The following is a 21,366-nucleotide window of genomic DNA, read 5'->3' as shown; positions in this document are numbered from 1 at the left end:
AGCGACCAAAGCAGAAAGAATAAATGCAAGGACGAGATTCAGAGAATGTACAGGCGATTGCAACCATATCCACGGGATCTCACCCTTCTCCCCACTCACATGTCACTTGATTGGCTACAACTGGCTCTACGTAAAGCCGAACGCGATGGAGAGACAATAAACGAGCACGAGCGAGAGTTATAATCTGGATGTATGATGCATGTAAGTTTCTTACCTCTTGACGTAATTAAGTAATTATTTGTGGCAATATACGCAATAAAATATATGCATCTTCATTGTTTTAATGATGCTCTTTTGCAGTACAAAAAGTACAGTGCATTACGGTCATATGTCCATGACATTTTCACGTGGAATGCATCGATTCAAAGAGAGTCACGTATGATTGTGGAGTCATGGCTAACTTCACACAAGATAGCCAAGCAAGTGCTTCGGATACCAATCTTCTCTCCTCAGAGTTGGATTATTATAGAACCATACACGAAATCTGTGAAATTGATTCCAGACGATTTAGTATTTTCATTCTTGATGTAAAATAGTTTAGAACTATTTACAACGGTCCCCATGCAACAGTGAGAAAAGACAGTAGCACTTTCTTTGCAATAGACTTCACCAAACTTTGGACCGAGGAAAGTGATACTTTTGTTCTTCTCAAGCATTGTGAGCAGGTGCATACTAATGATTAAATTAATCGAAGCTTTCGTTGTTAAAGATCCATTGATACATGTACTTAAGCATAATTTCATATATATAATTGATGGCATTTGGCACCCATCTTCAATATAGGTGGTTTTTCATCTAGATCGTTCTAATCCAAGATGGTGGTACGTGATCCAAGTTGCACCACGAAGTAAGTAAATTTTTGAAGATAGAGATGTTGATATGGAGATGCCACTACCAATGCCGAATCCAATTGATCCAGATGGATCCATTTATTGAAGAAGATGAAGATCACAATATGAGCCAAGGGGAAAGATGTGCATAATGACATCGTACGAGAGGAAGATGGAGATCACGATTTTGAGGAAGAAGATGATCATCATCAAGAATCACCACACTTTATTGAAGAAGATGATCAAGTACTCTTAGGTGAACGTACGATGCTAGAGTACAATGATGATATAGGAGATTAACTTGGTATAGAGATAGAGATAGAGATAGAGATAGACTTGTTTGGTGCGTTAGACTTGGCTCAGGATGAAGCCGTTGATGCAAATGCTCTTCATTGGTTTTTTTCATCTCAAACTTGGACATGAATATATATATGAGCTTCAAAGGCTTGATGTACATGCTCTTGTACTTTTATTCTCTCAAAGGATCAAACATGTATGAAAAGGGAAAAAAAATTATCATTGGAAAAAACTATCTTTCAAGGTCAATATGGAAAAAAACACTCTATAAAACGTCGCTATAGGAAACTGTCTCAGTGTCACTATATAACGACCATTTACAATTCTAATAAGCGTCGCTATATCTTTCAAGGTCAATATGGAAAAAAACACTCTATAAAACGTCGCTATAGGAAACTGTCTCAGTGTCGCTATATAACGACCATTTACAATTTTAATAAGCGTCGCTATATTAGCGACGCTTGTTAAACATCGCTATATAGCGATGCTTATCTAAAGTCGCTATATAGAGACACTTAACAAACCTCGCTTTGATTACCGACGATTAGCGTCCCACGCGCGCTAAACATTGGTACTTAAACGTCGGAATAGGGCCTGTGTGTAGTAGTGATTGCAACCAAATAACACAAGGAGTTTCACCTCTAATGCAACTCAAAATAAATTCCTAGATCAAAGAGTTTGTTTAGTTTCCATGCTCTCTCCTATCTTCCAGGCTAAAATTAAACTCAACATCATGGGAATGTCCTCTAATATAGCATTCCCGTGTGGGTGGTAGTCTCATCTGACACGAAAAACCAGGGGAAAATCTTTGCTAATTTGTGATGATTCCTAATAAATTTGTAGGTATTAAGGAGCTCCTATTTTCACGGCTAATATGGAGGTTTTTGGCCATGTGAGCCTTGAAAGTAGATGTCCGCATTTGTAGCTTCATCCTGAGCAATTGAAAGCAAGTATTTTCTTCCATCTCTAAGAACCTTAACAAGATGCCCAATAGATGTTGTTCCCACATTTGTACTATGTCTCAACCTAAAAATGCGTCGAATGCTCTCTAAGGCCCAGTGCACACGATAGCAAAAATGCACCACTAATTATGCTTTGCTTGGTTCACATTCTTGAATATATTTGACGAGTGTAGCTCCACTGTGACATTGGTGCTCCAACCGGCACCTCGACTTTTGAAGGTGCAGATTTGAGCATAGGAGCGCCATTTCGCTTCCAACCAATTGCGCCTTGCCATTTGCCTATAATACTAGGTGCCAATGCCTTGAATGTTCCTACAGCAGCAGGTGACAACCTACTCTGTTGCATCCAATAACAAGTGGCCACTTACAAAGAGTGTGTTCATACGGTAGTGTGCAAACTACGTTCTACTCTCCTATTATTAAACTACGTTCTACTCTCCTATTATTTTGCTACTTGATTAAGCTATGCTAATCGAGAGCTCTCCTTGTGCCTTTCCTCTCCCTGTGTTGCTCTCCTTTTGCCCCCCTCCCTGCTCCCTCTCTCACACTCTCCCCTCTCCCTCCTCTCAGCTCCCCCCCTTCCCTGCTCCCTCTCTCTCCCCTCTCCCTCCTCTCAACTCCTTGGCTCTCTCTCACTCTCATATAATGCCGACGCCAAACCTTCGCGATGTAGAATCTTCTCAAAGGCTTAATATTTCGAGCCATGGACCCTCCTAAGACTAATACATGAATAAAAGTGATGGTGGGGGGGGGGGGGGGCCTAATATTGAAGGGTGAGGGGTCCGAGGGGAGTGGACTTTAAAAAGTTGCAACGTCTCAAAAGGTTTGAAAAGCCGAAAAAAAGGGGGACCAAAATAAACGCACCGCACGATTTTTGCAACGGCGACTACCCAGAAAAGGAAAAAAAAAAGGGAAAAAAAAAAACAGCCCAATTGACCTCCGCCATTTATCCCACATACAAATCGTGAACTCTCGCATGACCAGCCCCGCCATTATCCCACAATATATTATCGCAAAACATATATTATCGCAGCCAGTAACTACGCTCACAATCGTTGCATTTTCTTTTGATCATCGGCGATTGTATTTCGTACTTGCAGCCACTCTCCCATTCCCTCGTCGAACACGTTTGACTCCTCATCGATCTCTGAATTAGTAGCACAGATTGTCGCAGTCGCAGAAGAATTTTCAGAATAGACAAAGAACTGGATATTATCACCTCGAGTTTTGCAGTGTTATCGTATCGACTCATTTACGTGGATAGCTTTACCAGCGAATGATAGGTACCATCGCCATTTGAATCAGAGTGTCTCGACGATTGTCACGATCGATTGTTAGCTGCAAGACGTGGTTCGTATCATCGCCAAAGCTGAGAGGACGATACGACATATGTAAAGATCGACTTGTTGGTTAGAGAACTATATTCTCCACGCCTGCACGCTGCGCAATCCATCCGACTGATCAAAAGCAGCCCTTCGATCCTCGATGACTCTGTCCGGGTGTGTTGTTCTCCTTCCTTTTATATTCCTACTTCATTGCTGTGCTCCTACACTCGAGGGAATCGCAGTTGCATAGGAACTTCTAATATGATATTCTCGTTCCCCTGGAGCTGAAAAGTGTCGAGTGTTTTCCCTCCCCTTTCGATAGTGTTTAGAATAATAACATCTGTGTACATTTTTGTTTGGCCAGGATGTCCGCGATCTTAGACCCGCTGCAGCCAGTGGGCTCTGATCAGCATGCAGCAGATGATTGCTCCCGCAGCTCTGAATCTGAGGATGAGCGACAACCTGAACTTTCGACCGCGCAAGTGGAGAAAAGAAGCGCTGTCCTGCACTGGTCGACTGATAAAGTTAAACTTTGGTTGCAAGAAAACGTTCCGTTTGGTCATGACCGGATGGAAGGTATTGTCCCCTACGTATTGGCATTTCAGGCTCTCGTATCTCGAACCATTCACACACACCGTCAGCAGCTCACACCGAACAGAAGGAAGATGATTAGTGTATATCCGAAAGATTCTCACCTCAGAGCATGCTTTTCGGAGGGGGGGGGAAGAGAGAGCGAGAGATTGGCGTGAGGATGAGAGAACGGACATCAATGAATGCTTGAGGGCTATGGATTCGTTTAAGGTGTAGTGCTTCATATGCGACCTATTATGGGCATGATGATGGTGCTTCATTTGAGCAGAACGTAAACAATGCAAATGACTGCAGTAACTGGCCACGTAAGGAAGAATCGACGTATAGGTCTCGCCTTTCGCCCTTCGCGATCTATGACTTACATAGATGTTGACAGTCTAGCACGGCTATGGTGGTTTGCTACCTTGGTCCTGGTTTGTTGAGTAATCATTGCCTTATCATTCCTTACCAGTGGAATTGATTGCAACGTGGGGTGATATGTAGGATCGATCTTGCTCTTCCAATAACGGAGGTGTACAGCTGATATCAATAGAGGTATGGAGGTTGAATGGCGGGGCCCAAAACCCCCCTCCATTCACCAGCCAAAGCTCCGATAGAAGCTGTGGGTGAACTCCAAAGCTCAGCACGAAGAGGTATGGACAGATGTCACCCTCTCCCCCCATCCTTCTACCCTCTTCTGCAGCACGAGAGCTCAGCAGAGCCTCTTCTGCAGGATGCGCCCAGCTCCATTGCAGGAGCATGTGGCCAGAATCCCAAAGAGCTGATTTCAGTGCTATGGAGGAAGAGCAGCGGATCAGATCCGACTTTCGAAATCCCAAAGAGCTGATTTCAGTGCTATGGAGGAAGAGCAGCGGATCAGATCCGACTTTCGATCTTTGGAGGGTTGCATGTGACCGGGGTGCTATCATATGATCCGAGGATATGATTTATTCAGGAGTGTTAGAGATCCACCGAGAACATTTTAGAGCTCGGGAGTTAAAATATAACCAGATTTAATGTCCAACAGCAGACATTTCTCAAATAGCGTTTCCTTACTTGTACGACGGGTCCTTTTATGGTTTCTTTAAAAAACAGATATGATGTCAGCAAGAAGTCTTTGGCTTGACTCTCTTCAACTTGTAAGTTTTGAGATTTGATGCATTCCGTCTTCTATTTACATGCGTACATAAGTATTGCACACATCAACATTCTGGGTGGTTTGACTTCCACGGAGGTTTGATTTCATTTTGCTTGGACTGTATATGTACGCTCCTTCTTTGGCGGAGTTTAATATGATAATCAAGACTGCTTCAAATGAAACTCATGAAAGCCAGCATTATTTAATTCAAGAAAAGAGAAAGTTGATTGTAATCATGAACCTGCGCGAGAAGTGTAAAAGTTCAGTAAGATCTGTGTGCGACCTCTCAATCCTGTAGAGTAGTTCTGCTGGATTGATCACTTAGATTGGGTCATTAGAGCTAGCTCTAATGAAGCTTTTCTCGTGTGGTGTTCATCTGGTCATCTCGTTGAGGTTTTACTTTTCTAGCTTGTCTTCAACAGTAAGTATGCCCTCTCTAGTAGCCTTGTAAGTCAGTTGTCAATAAGTAAAAGCGCAGGTGCATCCTTCTAGGGATACAAACGGCTAATAAAGATGATCAGGCAAGGAGGAAGTACGGAAGAAGGCAAATTGCTTGTGCGGAGCTGCGGCATAGTAAACGTGTGCTAGGGGGCCAATGGAATTCCCGCAAAGGGAGCTGGCTGATAACTGTTAATCAATTTTGGAAGCTGATGACTAGATAGCTGACTAGATAGCGTTATGTCAAAAAAAAAGTCGGAGGGGCAAGACTTGCACATGCGGATCTGGATAGAGCGACCATCACTATTATAACGAGCCAAATGGTTTTGTCACTGTGCATTATCAAAATGGTCAGATGTTTAGCTAATGTGCGTTCTCAAAGCGGAACATGGCTATTGCAAGGTACCTGGTATGGGTGCCAGTTAAGGACACAGGGGAAAGAGGCAACTACCCAAGGGCTTTTGTGGAGGTCAGAGTAAATGACACGCGTTAGAGGTCGCATGAGGTAGAGAACACGTAACGAGTAGGTTAGAGCATACCTGGAAGAAAGCAATCGGAGAGTAGAGAGGTCAGGAACGTGTTTAGCAGATCAAAGTTCGGCTGACTGCGCCCATGCTGTGCTTTCCACTAGTATTGAGGAGATGTCCCTCACAATTGTTCCATTAGCTCCCCTGATGATCTTATCTACTGCTCGAGAAGGACATGATGATAATGAGGATGGGCGTGCTTTTTGACAAAGCCACGTGAGAACAAAGGCTCTACGTGTGTAAACCTGAAGAGCCAGTTCTATAACAAGCTTTGATATAAGAAAAGGAAGGAGAACCAGAGAACCTCACTGAGACATCAGGGGTAGATACGTTATATATGTCCATCTGATGAGGACCTGTTTTCAAAATCTTTGGCAATAAGCTCATCTAAGCAATAGCGCATAGTCTGCTGTTTTTTTGGCTGTCCTTCAGATTGTTTTTCAAGCACTCATGCGCGAGGCACAACTGGGTTGTTATTCTTTGTTGACTTCATAGCGGGCAATTCCAGGTTTGTATGTTGAAATTTGAATCTCGAATTTATAATGCTCAGTGCTGCATAGGCATTATAGGCAACCTTTCAGTTTCAATGATGATTCCTGAATCTTGATTGATGATCCAGTTGTTTACAATATTGATCTCTTGGAGTTAGAGGTTGCCATGCAGACACATTGGGGAGAACCGAAAGCCCCTCATTCCAATATGGCCACACATCATACGATAGGGCACAGTAGGACCACATGAACCACAACTGGGGATTCCCTTCCCACCTCGCAAGTACTTTATGTATGAACACGCTGCAGGCTCTCTTCCCACCTCCTGATTAGGGCATATCTAGTGCCAAATGGGGACAATTTCTGACGTAGTAGAGAGACGCATGCCATTTGAATTTGGGGGGGGGGAAGACACACTTCATATTAAAGTGTACGATGTATACACAATCAGAGAGCAGTACTATCGTTTTTTTATAAAGGCTTAAGATACATTGATGTATTTAATCCTTCTGTAGATCAGTGGGAGCTAGCCATCTTAGTATATTCGATTGATGCCCTAGATCCTTGCCATGATTAGATTACCTGGCAGATACATCTGGGCCTCGACCTCAAGATCCCGAATTTTCAACCTTCCCCAGAGTTGTGAAACCGGCATGTAGGGTCCTTCGCCCACCCACACTAATTAAGTCCTGACTGAGCTGTAACTGACGAGCTGCATGCATACTAGGACTAGTGCCGAGATAGCACCTATCATGCCTCGGACCAAGGACAAAGCTTTGAACTTGGCCAGGCAGAGTGCCTCACAATTTCCTTCAGACCTCTGTTTCCTTCACGAGTAGATTGCTTCCAAAGGCTGTCGAGAGGGGAGACCATCTATCTCAAAAATTGCATGCTCACTTTCACTGCCCCTGCCCAGTGCCAACAACGTCCCTCCCCATCCTTAGTCCCCCGCCCGCTCCCATCAGCTTAGACATTAGGTTCACTCTAGCTTAGTGGAGATATTGCAGATATCCCATGTCATATAGCAATTTACCTGGAATATAGCTTTTCTTTGTCATTTCATGTAGTAGGCACTTACGCTAGTTTATGTACTTTGTCTCATAGAGCATTTTGGTCTCATAGAAGTTAATCACAACACTCCCCCAACCCATATGCTCCTGCCTCATCCCGCACCCCCCAGTGTTCCTCTTTCTACCCCCAACTGATCTCTGTTTCGGTATCTTTCACTAACTCTCAAATTGTGAGATTGGATATATATTAGTGTTAGGAAGACATATATGAACTTCTAAGATTGATATTCTAGTGTTAGGAAGGTATATATAAACTACTAAGAATGTTTCATTGTCTTGTTTCATGCCTGATCTGTAGTTTCTTATGCTTTGTTCTTTTTGCTGTAGAATGCCTGCGTGGCTTTCAGAGCAAGGGAGTTGACGGCCTAGCCCTTCTTACCCTCCAAAGGTCTCATGTGGCCTCTCTGGGTATAACCGATTTTGAGTGGTTGCTCCTGAAGGTAACTACAGGTCTTAGGTTATTTAGTCTTCTAATTCCCACTTAAGTTTTATCGTCCACTTTTCCCTTCAATTTGCACATACCAACAAAGACTGACATTGTAGCTGTTCTGGATTTAGAATTTCAACTCAGTGAGCCCAATTTATTTATTTTCTGCTTCTTAGGTCCTAATCTTGGCGAAATTTGTCATGATATATGTTCAGGCCGCAAGAAAGAGATTGCTATCTGGCAATGATAAGGTGGATCCTCTCTCATTAGACAGACTGGAATGGAAGAAGAACCTGAGCACATCGTTTTGGACTCCACCATGTACTCCACGAAAGCAGGACTCGGAAGTTACCCCTCCAAGTTCACCTCAGTTCAGGTTTGCTCTTAATGACAGCTACATTGCTTTCATGTGAATCTCAGAAATGAGCCTTCAGGTCCACCTCTTTTGTTCAGTTTTCTTCCTATGCCCACTTATAATAGTTGTCCATATAATGACGCTATCTGTGAATTGTAAGGAACTTGTATGATTTATATTATATAAAGATCAATATTTAAGAGCTTGCAAAGAGTTCATCACTCTCAAAAAGCTTAAGCATACGTGATGCCCCCAACCTGTTCAGCTTGAATCACCTGGCATTTATTTTGCCTGCTTTTCAAAAGAAGGTCCTCGTGATGCTCCAAAGAGTTGTGAACATTGACTTGTTGAACGTTCTCTCTGCAAATATTGACAAGAAGAGATACATACAATGTTGAAGTATGAGAGCTGTTAATTAGTATCCACGAGTGCACCGTGACGTGTCATAAAGGTTGATTGGCCCAACACTGTGCTGCAAATATGTAATTATATTCCACCTTTAAGGCAATTTGGTCTTGATGCTTAATAAAGTCCATGCTTCGGTGAAATTCATATTTACTCCAATAATGAATGGCCAACCTGTTGCCGTATAGTTTGCTATGTATTAAAAAGTCCTAGTAACTTCCAAGCTTTGAAGGGCTTTTGCAACCCTATTCTCTTGAATATCCACAGGTTCCTCTCTCCTCACACCACTACCACCACCACCCTGGATGCACTTTTCCTTCCCTATCTTCTCCCCTGTGTTTCCCTTTTTTTTCAAAAATGAGAAGCTAAGGAAAGAAAAACTGAGGCTCTTGTGTCAAATGTCAAATCTATTAGGATCAGAGTAACAAATCAATGTATTCCAGGTCGAATGGAATCACTCGTTCAAGGCATGCTCAAGAAGGATTGATGCTTTTATCTCCTAGAAAGCTCTTTGGTTTCCCAAAGCTGATATGGGCTACCGATACTGCAAAAGATGATCAGGTTGTATGTGTACAATATATGCTCTATAGATCACTTCTGTTCTTACAGTTGCTGTCGAAATGATACTTCTTTATGACATTTTGCAGCTGACTCCAGGAAATGGATGGTATTTTGCAGATGGAATTACTTGTGACAGAGGTCCAGTCCCTACGGGGAGAAGTTGTGAGTGCGGAAGAGCGTGAAGCCACCGTTCAGGCTCAGTATGAATTCGATTGTGTCTATGCTCCACTTAAATTTGTTTTTGGCAATTCAGAGTATCTAAAGGCATCGTAGCTATTAGAAAATGCAGAGGTAGGTCCCTTGCTTAAGGCTCCACAGCAGAAGATGCACCCCAAGATCACAAGATACTTAACATGAACACACCTCAAACATGTGTGCTTTACTTAAATGTAAGAGGGCAATCCAGACCTGTAAGGATACTCAGATGAATAGCAAAAATAGAAAGATATGTATAGATGAATCTCAAGTACAAGGTACCAAAACAGGCTTTGTTTTGCTGCACCCTCTGTAGGAAACTCTTCCTCTCTGCCACACACCTCTGTGGTAGGTTTATGTAGCTGCTCAAGGCTGAGTATTCCTGCAAAGTTCTGCTCCTAGGTTCAATGCCGGCGGAGCTCCCTCCTGTGCACCTTCGTAGGCTCTCCTAACCTGCAGGTATGCACCTAGGTGTGCTCTGGACTGCTGGGACTACTGCTCCTGTAAGAACTCCTCCAGTGTTATGAAGTGACCCCACAATGGGGCTATTTAAAGGGCTGTATGTCACCAGGACTGGCCAATTGGCCAGTCTGTGGATCCTATCGACTAGCCAACCATAACTGATAGACTGGCTGACCGGTCTGTCATCCGACACTGTCCGCAGTCAGCTTGTGAATCCATGGAAGAAGCAATGAGGCACAAATGTCAATCTTTATTCCAAGAGTGATTACCTATATAGGCAACTGCCTCCATGTAGGTAGATATCCACAATCATCTCCCTGATTATCTCAATCAATCACGTCCTATGATCGCTCACTCATCACACCAACCTCACACACCTAACTAGAACCTTTTGGCACACCTACACTCACACACTTCTTGCATAGGGCTCCAAGCCCATAGGCACACACACACACACACATCAATTTGCCCCTTCATTCCCCCCCACAAATTGATGGCCTCATCCCTCAACAGTAGTACATGGGATGCTCCATAATGATCCTTGGGAGTAGAAGACTCAATGCAAGTCTCAGACAAAAAGAGCTTCACACCTCCAGGGACAGCAGCATCTTCTCCACCTCCAAAAACATGTCTCCTTGAAAAACCCGATTGGTTTTTCTGTAGTTTCTCCTCATTCCTTGGTCCATTTGCTCTCAAAATTCACCAGCAGGTAGCCCATAGGGTCGCCCAAGTGCACCTCAAACCGTTTTTGAAATGGTGGCTCCAGCAGGCTGTATCATCAGAACTGGCGCGGGATAGGGCGAGTGTAAGCACGGGCTGTAGAGGCCATAATCTTTCAATTCCTCTCAGGTAGAAGGGCATCCTAACTAGGGGAATCTACACCTGAAAGGGCTGGAGCAATGGTGGGTTGTAGGAGGAGAATGAGCTTAAGGAAATTCATGGAAGAAAGGAAGAAGAAAACTCCATTTGGGGAAAAAGAGAGAATCTAGAGGGAATCTTCAAAGAATCTCTTCAAGGGCACTAGAATCTTCAGCAAGCTTTGATACCACATGTGAATCCATGGAAGAAGCAATGAGGCACAAATGTCAATCTTTATTCCAAGAGTGGTTACATATATAGGCAACTGCCTCCCTGTAGGTAGATTCCAGATCCACAATCATCTCCCTAATTATCTCAATCAATCATCTCCTATGATCACTCACTCATCACACCAACCTGACACACCTAACTAGAACCTTCTAGCACACCTACACTCACACACTTCTTGCATAGGGCTCCAAGCCCATAGGCACACACACACACACACATCAATTTGCCCCTTCACAGCTGACTTGGTAGGTCCTCTCGCTCAACTAATCTGCTCCCTGCTGCTGTCCTGGAAGGTGTCTTCAATGCCTGTTGCAGGGTCTTTCCTGGCCCACCTAGGTAGCAGTTCTACCGACCCAGTCTGCTGTGCATCCCTTGCAGACAGCCGATTGTCCTTGCCTATAAATAGGCACCTGTGCAGCCTGCCGTCAGTCCGCATCTTCTCTCACGTGCTGTTGTACTTGACCACCAGTACCTGCTGCTGTTGTTGCTATACCAGTTGCAGCCTTCTAGACTTATCCTTGCAGTCCTAGTGTTTGCTGCAGGTGCTGCGCACTGATGCAGCCCATGTGTACCAGCCCTGGTACCTCCATATCTACTCTCAAGTATGATACGGTGTCAACCTCTTGACCCTATTTCTCCAATGCCCCAAGGTATATATATATATGAATCTCAAGAGCAAAAACTTGCCAACCTATATACCAACACCTCTGGAAACAATCTCTGAGATAACGTAACAAAACAGGCTCTGTTTTGATGCAGCATTTGTAAGAAACTGTTCCTGTTTGCCACCTGTCTCAGTCATAGTTTTCAGTAGGTGTTCAAGGCTGCAAAGTTCTGCAATCCTGACAGAGCTCCCTCCTCCGCACCTTCTTATGCTCTCGTACAACCTACAGGTATGCACCTAGGTGTGCTCTGGACTGCTGGGACTACTGCTCCTGTAAGAACTCCCTCTGTTCTGAACTGCCCCGACCATGAGGCTATTTATAGGGCTGTATGCCCCCAGGACTGGCCGACTGGCCAGTCTGTGGATCTCTACAGACCAGCCACCCATAACTGTCACAGACGGACTGACTAGTCTATCACCAACTCTGTCTGCGCTGGCAGGTCCTCTCGCCTGACTTCACCTGCTCCTTGCTGCTGTCCTGCAAGGCACTTGTTCAGCGCCTGTTGCAGGGTTGTTCCTGGTCCACCTAGGCAGCAGTTCTGCCGACCCAGTCTGCTGTGCATCCCTTGCAGACAGCCGACTGTTCTTGCACCTATAAATAGGCCTTTTGTACCTGTGCAGCCTGCTATACATCGCATGTTCTTGCTAAGGCTGACTAAAGGAAAGGAGTCTCCACTGCTTTGGAGCATCTGGAAATAACCTAGACTTGACATCTGCCCCGCCAAAGTACCTAGGTGATTGCAATTTGATTAGTACCTACAATTGTGATCTGCCTAAAGGCACATCAGGCTAGAATGAAGAGGGTGATAAGCAAGAGAAAAGAAAGAAGAAAAATGTATGAGCATCCATTAACCAAAGCCAATTTTCACTCCTATTAAATATAATACTTCAATCCCTAGTTTGATCTGCAATACATGTGTTTCACACCAAATGCTATTCAGTTTGTAGTGATTTGATGCTTGGTTTGTGCTATGCTTCAAAGCATAGAAAGAATTCGAAGCAGCATGATTGAAATCTTAAGGATGTATCAGCTCTTTGCACAGAGCCAGCAGAAGTCTTAGAGCTGTAAAAGAGAAGACCCACTTACGAATTTCAATTCATATCAGAAGCTTCTTTAGGAAGAAAACTTATGATAGAAACTATCTACAACTAACAGTTCACATGGTGCTATTGCTCGAGAAATACGGTCAACGCCCAACTGAGGAGAGATCAGGGGGTTGACACAGTAGACGAACCTGTATGGGGAAGGGGTGAGACCGCCATGTGGGCAGCACCTAGGTCAAGACTCAAGAGTATGGAGGTGCTTGGGCTGGCACAGCAGGTACATATGGGGTGCATCAGTGCACAGCACCTGCAGCAAAGACTGCGACTGCAACTGGTACAACAACAGCAGCAAATACTGGTGGTCAGAAGGCTGCAACTGGTACAGCAACAGCAGCAGGTACTGGTGGTCAGGTACAGAAGCATAGGAACTTATTGGGAGCTGACATTGTGGCCGTGCATTTGGCTGGAACTATGCAAGGAAGGCCTGGAATAGCAAGTTGAATTGAAACCACTGATTTCGTCCTTGAATAGTCAACACACTACCGATGAGGAAGCTATGCTCAAAAGGCTTAAGATGGCTTGGAACATCGTAGATTTCATCATAGCGAATTAAAATGAGTTACTAACTTTTATATAGGATGATAGCACGTTCTGATTCGCATTGCAAACAATGAACATAACGGTCTTTGAACATTTGATCGGAGGAGTTACGACCTATGTCAAAATTATAGCTTGAAGGGAGCAAGAAAGCCAGGTTGAAGGAAGAAGATTCGTCTTCGAGCATTAAAATGAGTTACCAACTTTCATATGGGATGTAGCAGGTTTTGAGGCAAGCGCTTAAGCAAGCAGTGAAGCAAACAGTCTTAACAGCCTTCAAATGGAGGATTATGATCGATTTCAAAAATCGTGAAAAGCTAAAAAGGTAATTGAAAGCTATAAATAGATTTATCTTGATTAAATAGATTTATGTTAATGCAAGCAGATATTCCTAAAATGATTCATTTAATTGATATTTTTATCTTCTTTTACAATTTTTACTCATTATATAAGTGAACCTAAGGCATTTAATGTAGCTCAGGCTTGCTAGGGCCATAACTCAAACTAGACTCCTCATAATTTTCCTAGACTGAAACTAGCAGCTAGGACTCATCGTGTACTATCTAATGTGCATGTGAGTGGTTAGGTTAATGATGAATACAATTGATTTTGGGGATCATGTCAGGCTTTGAGATTGAATCTCGTTCTATCTTGGTACTATCCTTGCATTATTGCCTAGCACACCAAGGTTCACACCCAAGTCCCAATATGAAGGTACTAGGATGGAAGCCTTAAGGATGTTTGAAGCATCGTAATCTCATAAGGCATGCTGACAACCGGAGGTTGATCAAATAAATCAAATAGTATTTTAAGTTGTACAGATTTGGACAAGCCGATGAGTTGTACAATATCTCCATATGATGCGGAATATCCATGTACTAGCTCCCAACATGTTGTCATAGGAATATGGCTGCTTGTACACTATATAAAGTGTCAATTGTGGCTACCTTGTAAAAGGGGCAACCACCATAGTATAATTAAGTAGTCTTATGGTGTAAAGACCTTGGAAAAAAATGAAGTGATGATGCATGTTTAAACCATTGCAAGTCTCATGGTTTATAAACCATGAAGAAGTGATAGACAACCAATGCATTGAATTTGATGGCACACACCAATGAAGTCATGATGCATGTTTAAACCATTGCAAGTCTCATGGTTTATAAACCATGAAGAAGTGATAGACAACCAATGCACTGAATTTGATGACGCCGGTGTGTGAAGTCTTGTAAAAGGAAATCACACAAAACACTCATACGTGTGATCAATAAACATGTGCACAAATAATTGTTTGGGTAAAGTAGGCCTATCACAGTCTTTGAAAGCCTCATGGTAGACGGACAGTCTTTGAAAGCCTCAATGGTAGACGGCTAAATAATCATGGTGACTTATGGCATTGTGCATTCAGCTGTCGAGCTCTCCCCTTGGAGCTGGCCCTTGGAGTTGGCATAGGCTTTTTCCTTTCATTGCTTATTAGTTGGTCACTTGTGCAATCTATTATGTTTTGTCTTACCTTGTAGTGGTGAGGTCCTTTCACTGAATTATAGGTTCTTTTTACATTTGTTAGTGCTAGAGCACAGTGTCGAGAGCATGATTTCTTAAATAGGATCTTTAAGGTAGTAGTACACGGTCCTTGTGAGGCATGGAGCTGATCTCATGCCATGTAATATTCTTGGTAGTTCTAGTAAGGGTTCTTGTCCTATACATGGAAAGGGGTGCTGCCCCCTCAAAGTTTTAGTGCATCCATTGTCCTTGTTCTTTGCTTTGTGTTGCTTTGTGATGAGCCTTTATAAACTTTGATAATTGGTAGGCTTCTTCTTTTCATCGGTTTGGGGTAGGAGTTGTGCTGTACTCCTTCTTGTCTTGGGAATAATCGGAGCACTTATCGAAGTAGAGGCTAGGTCATTTTCAATTGAGTGTCGAAACCTTCGTCAAGCTTTTTAGCTGAGATGTGACAGAGAGATAGAGCTGAGAAGTGAGCTGTGCAAACTGCAAAAGAGAACTTCAAAGAGCTTACCCAAACCTTACTCCGTTTGCTGCTCCAAATCCTACAACTGTAGTGCTGCATGTACACCTTCCAGGCAGGCTGATCTGGACTGCTGAAGGCTGCTGCTGTTCAGGGCCTGTTCTGGAGTGCATAGGGGCTGCACAAAGGGCTGGAGGGGAGCTGCATTGGAGGAGTCTGAGCTGGAACTGAATGAGCAATGAGGGCTGCAGCCCCCCCTTTATATAAGGGGCTGTGGGTTGAGCCAACCAGCCCCAAACTGGCCGACTTCTAGTCGGCTGGTTTGGGCTGGCTGGTTGGCCCCTTTGCCCCATAAAAGGCAGCCTAGGCAGGGGCATAGGTCAGCCTATAAAGGCAGCCCTCCCCCCAGCCCATTCTGCCTTGATGCGAGCTCATTGGCTCAGCCTTGAAGGGGCCTTTTGGGCTTCTGTCCTAGGCTGAGACCTAGACATACTTGGAATCATAAGATAGAAACACTAACCTACTATTCTCCAATGGGTACTAGTGAACAAGGACGTACTGTTTGGCTTGACCTAAGGCTGACAGATTGACCTACATAGCTTGTGCTTGACTGTCCCTAGACAAGGGCTCCTATCCTAGGCTGAGACCTAGACATACCTAGAATCGTAAGATGGAAACACTAACCTACTAGTGAACAAGGATGTACTGTTTGGCTTGACCTAAGGCTGAGAGACTGACCTACATAGCTTGTGCCTGACTATCCCTAGACAAGAGCTCACAAAGGGGTCATAGCATATGACAAAATCTCCTATTAGGGAACTATAATGCACTTGTTGATGTAGCCATGAGTAATGGCCTAGAGCAAGAGTTGTGGCTAAGTGGAAACTATGTGCCAAACTCTGTTGAATCCGCGTACTATGCCTTCATACCATCCCTGTATTTCAAGCACAGTGTCCTTCTCAATGGTCTGGATTGAACCTTTTCGACTTAGAGCATCGACTATGGGGTTATTTTTGCCGGGAACGTACTTAATCATTCCCTTGAAACCGTTGGAATATTTGGCTCCACCGTTGCTGCCAATCACTCCATTGTGAGCTAGGCATTGTCTGAAGCCACTTAAGGGCTTGGTGATCTGTTTTGACTATGAAAGTCCATCTGTAGAGGAAAGGCTTCCAATGTTTTAATGCCTCAATGACACCTTTTCTTCTCTTGACACTTGGTAGGTGCATAGACATGACTGCGACCAAAGACTCAAAGATGACCATGTGATTGTCAAAAGCCTACTACAACATCAAGTGGTAGGTCATTGTTGGATCCAAGTCCCATTGCTAGTACTCTTTTGGCAATGGCAAGATATGTAGCATGTTGAGCAAGTTGTTTCTTGGTGGGGATAGGCACTCCTTCACACCCAACTATCAGATATATCTCCTTTATCTTGTGGACACGTTAAGCAAAACTATTATTCTCCATCATATTTATGATAGATGATCATCATTGCATGTTAATGATAGGTGAGACGTACTCTGTCTCATATAAGTCCTTCAATGGATCTCAACCTCCTTGGTTGCTTTCAAATATTCAAAGGTGATTTCCCAAGGATAAGACAAGCAGATTCCAAGCCTCAAGTCTTCAGTCGCTCTTGATCAGGAGCTTCACCTCCATTAGTAGGTGCTGGAGCCACCTTGATCCCAACCACAACTTGTCATAGTCCACGAAATAAAACCATCTACATTTTCTAGTGAAGTATACACTCCAATCAAAGTTCTTAAAACCTTGGACGAGACTTCCAAGAAGCTTGAAGAAGGTTTCAACTTACAATTGAACCTCTACTTCAATCAAGTCTTGCCTCGAATCAACCCTCTCTTTCTATCATCTAACTCTCAAGATGTTCCCTCGATCTGAACCTCCATTCTTGTCTTAACCCTTTTGTTGATCAACCCTCCGTTTTTGTGATCTGGCTTTGTCATATGCACCCATGCACTTGGGTGCAATGTGACACACTGGCTACATCCACAAGTGCATTATAGTTCCCTAATAGGAGATTATGTCGTATGTTGGGACCCCTTTGTGAGCCCCTAGTCGAGCACAAGCTACGTAGGTCAGTCTCTCAGTCTTAGGTTAAGCTAGACAATACATCCTTGCTCACTAGTATCCACTAGAGGATAGTAAGTTAGTATTTCCATCTTACGATTCTAGGTCTAGGTTTAGGATAGGAGTCTAGAAGGGCCCCCTTAGGGCTGAGCCAATGAGCTCCAATCAAGGGACAATGGGATGGGGAAAGGGCTGCCTTTATAGGCTGCCCTGTGCCCCTCCCTAGGCTGCCTTTTATCAAAGGGCCCAACCAGCCAGCCCAAACCAGCCGACAAGAAGTTGGCCAGTTTGGGGCTGGTTGGCTCAGCCCACAGTCCCTTATATAAAGGGGGGGCTGCAGCCAGGGAGGCGACAAAAACTAGCGATGCTTCTCCAACACAAACAGATGACCACTATGCAGGCCAGTTTGTGTGTGGCAGCAGTCACTGCCACAACTTCATCATCGACAAATGTAACCCCACTCACCTGGTCCATTCCACATTTTGTTAAGTATGATGGTAAGTGTGACCACTCAGATATCCTTCAGTTTATTGATCAGTTTGTCGCTCACTTTCTGCTAGCGCAAATTCAAGATGAGCAAGTCCACCTAGCAGCCCCTCATCTTATTGGTGAGGCGGTTACCTAGTGGCAACGTTGGGCCGGTAAACACAATCCATTATCTGGGCTACATCATTAGTACTGAAGGTATTCTATTAGATCTAAAGAAGATTCAAGCTATAACCAGTTACAATGGCTCAAGAGATCCGGAGCTCACATATGAATGGGTTCTCAACATACGAAGCCCCTCTTACAGATTTACTAAAAGGGGTAAAGACACATAGACAAAAGATTCAAGTTACTGGCAAAGCTTTGCAAACCTTCCGTGCTTTGCAACGGTTGGCTACAACAGCACCATTCATGAAGATCGCACCTTCAGATGATCTAATTCTGGTAATCACAGATGCAAGCAATGTAGCCATCAGGGCAATTTTACAACAAGAGGATAGGCCATGGCATATTATAGTAGAAAGTTCAACGATCTCTCTCTCTCTCTCTCTCTCTCTCTCTCTCTCTCTATCTATCTATCTACACACACACACACACACAGAGATGCATACATACATGTGTATATGTATGTATCAAATGTCGGACATCTGTCAATCACTACATGGTGTAGCTTCTCTCATACATTTAAATCCCATTAAATGGATGTTAAGAAGTCCATATGTGAACATTTTTCCCTAGCATCCATGCAACTTTGTATTCCCCTTCTCTAGGGGAGCAGGTGCATTAGCCCTGTTTGAAAATGGGAATGATTGTTTAGTAAGTTTCTTGGGCTCCACCAAGAACCTAGAAGCCTTGCTGCCTAAGCTTTTGAAGGCCAGGCTATTTAGCCTTGATCATGAACCAGCTAGGTCTCTACATCTTTCTAGGCTTGGGAGGAACAATGGCAAGAGGAGTGTCCTATCCTAAATACCACCATGGATGTGGTGATTGATTATTGCATATGTATGTCTAATACGGTGGGCTCTCTCCTCTTGATCACTTCACTCCTCGTGTCCAAAGGAAGGTTCTTGATCACAAGTGTCTTGCATCAAGGACTTAGTAACCTTGCTAGTCCTAGCATCAGTTAAGTCTTACATGAAGGCTGTCTTACCTCCACATTCCGGACCGACGTCTGTGTGATCCTCCTTGTCAAGAGAGGAATACTTGGGCAAGACTTCCATTTATCTCCTTGTGACTTGTCCAAGTTGGGGCCATTGCTGTTTTGTGTATCTCCTATCAGCCTATCTCCATTGAGGTTACATGGCCAATTCGAAAAGCTAGTATCTATGTTACTTGTATCCATATATGCGAAAGGATTTGCTAGTATTTTTAAACCAATATTACCTTATGTGAGTGTTAGTATTCCTATTGCATGCACTGTTTCAGTCTGTTTCAAGTATTTCTATTTTGCTCATCAAATGTATCCTTGTTATCTCACAACCAGGATGCATCATCTTGATGACGTGCTAAGGACAGCTTTTTTGTCTGGTTACCTTTATACACGAACGGTATGGCCAGTATTTCTTATATCAGTTCCAGAGGTTAATTTTCCCTTGGATCGTATGGGTAGTTGAGGACACTGATACTTGTCTCCATAATCTGAATAGCGATGGATGCCGTTAGCGGGTGAACTACTGATGGATGATGCAGACGTGAATGATTGGCTTCAGCGGTTCTTGGTGTTGGAGGAGTCGTCAATATTTTTCTATCGTCATGCAACAGGTGTGTATTCAATGTTTCTTTGTCTTGCAGCAGTTGCACATTTTTTTTCTATGTCAGTTTTTTACTTAGATATATGTAATTTGTTCTAGCACATTGTAAAATCTTCACAGCTTGGGTTGTCTGTTTTCTACAAATCTGAAGTTTTCAATACAACTATTCCTTAATCTAGCGTACTCCTTACTAAGAGGGTGATGTGACATGTCAGCCTCTTGCAGTAGATGGATCTCACAGTGTGCACAGTTGGTGTACTGAATATATTTCTGGGATTCTTTCTTTTATTAGATCTGAGACCCCAAGGAACCATTCTATTGGATGATATTGTTGAAGCTGGACCACTGCCAGCATCCTCACCATATCAAGGTGACAGTCGGCGCTGGTTTTCTTTCCACATTACCACATGTCATGGGCTGAGACTGGAGTGCTCTACACCATTGAAACTTCAGGTATTTTTATTTTATTCCTTTCATTCATCTATTCCTGCTATGATCAGATAAAAAAACTGGAAAGAGTTGTGCAAACCTTTACTTATTCCAGACTTATTTTGAGGGGAAGGTTCTCTTCTGGAAATCACTTGGATTTGTTTTTTTAACCTTTCTAGATGGAGTCATGGCTGAATTTCCTTGGAGTGGATTTTGAGGAAGTGAATTCACTACAACAAAAGCAGAATTGGGGTGGACACAATGCATTGTTTTAATTGCAAATTTTTGGGGACTCTTCTTACTTGGGCATTTACTCAGATGCCTCTTATTCTCAGGCATCACTATTGAAGATGAGTTATTGACAAGTATACAAATATTTAGACTGAATCACTAACATCTAGGCACAGCAGAGGATGGAATAATTTTTTAGAAGGTTGACTAAATTATTTGTTTATTACATTGAATTATTTATTTATTACAGTTAAGGTATTTATTTATTACAGTGAAGGTATGAAAGCCTAGAGGGCTAAGTTGACTTCCAGGCCTGTATATTCTGTTGAAGGCCAATTGAAATGTTTTTCATTTCTGATGCAGTAATTCATGTTTAGGCCAAACTCCTTCAAATGCAAGGGGAAATTGCAATTTTAAACATATGACTCTGCTAATTTTAGCATAAAGGTGGTTAGAAGGCAAGAGCCTCATTTGAAAATTTCCAATAACTGGTTATTCTTTGGTATTTGTATGGTTACTCTTGGGTTCAGTTCAATAAGTATGCACATAATCAATTAGGCAAGGTGTTTGGCATAGTTGTTGGAAAAGGCCTATAGTAATATGTGAAAAGGGAGCTTCTATTTCCACTTTGCACTCACTAGAGAACAAATTACAATATTGTGTTTATAATGTGTGGCAAGTGTTGGTTGGTTGGGGGGGACGTGTGTATGCATGAGAGAGAAACACGCACAAACGCACACACACACAGAGAAGAGAGGTGGGGGATTGCTTTGCTACAGCCAACGCGCCCCACATGGGAAGATAAACAAAAAGATAGTGCCCAGGAATCACATAGTTCTAATTTCAAATCCAACTTCTTTTCTAGAGAGAGTTTATTAACGTCTACAAAAGTGAGAGTGAAAGCAACCAAATACAATGAAACGAAAGGGTAGGGAGAGTAAAATGGGCTCCTCTACTCAAAGCTGATG

At 43.2% G+C, this 21,366-nt stretch overlaps 1 protein-coding gene across 1 annotated transcript; it reads left to right on the top strand.

Annotated features, from left to right (window-relative positions):
* Positions 1-3,779: 3,779 nt before the first annotated feature.
* Positions 3,780-20,688, top strand: LOC147883289 (uncharacterized). The gene is made up of 9 exons (XM_087399458.1): positions 3,780-3,990; positions 7,976-8,088; positions 8,291-8,451; positions 9,279-9,396; positions 9,514-9,596; positions 19,471-19,534; positions 19,634-19,748; positions 20,031-20,191; positions 20,347-20,688. The coding sequence occupies exons 1-9, from the start codon at positions 3,780-3,782 to the stop codon at positions 20,440-20,442; spliced, it is 1,122 nt and encodes a 373-aa protein (XP_087255584.1). The 3' UTR covers positions 20,443-20,688.
* Positions 20,689-21,366: the final 678 nt, after the last annotated feature.

The sequence above is a fragment of the Dipteris shenzhenensis genome, chromosome 28 (assembly GCF_047967505.1).
Source record: "Dipteris shenzhenensis isolate YYH24624 ecotype China chromosome 28, Dip_SZ_1.0, whole genome shotgun sequence".
Lineage (NCBI taxonomy): Eukaryota > Viridiplantae > Streptophyta > Polypodiopsida > Gleicheniales > Dipteridaceae > Dipteris > Dipteris shenzhenensis.
This window is presented reverse-complemented; position numbering and strand designations above follow the sequence as displayed.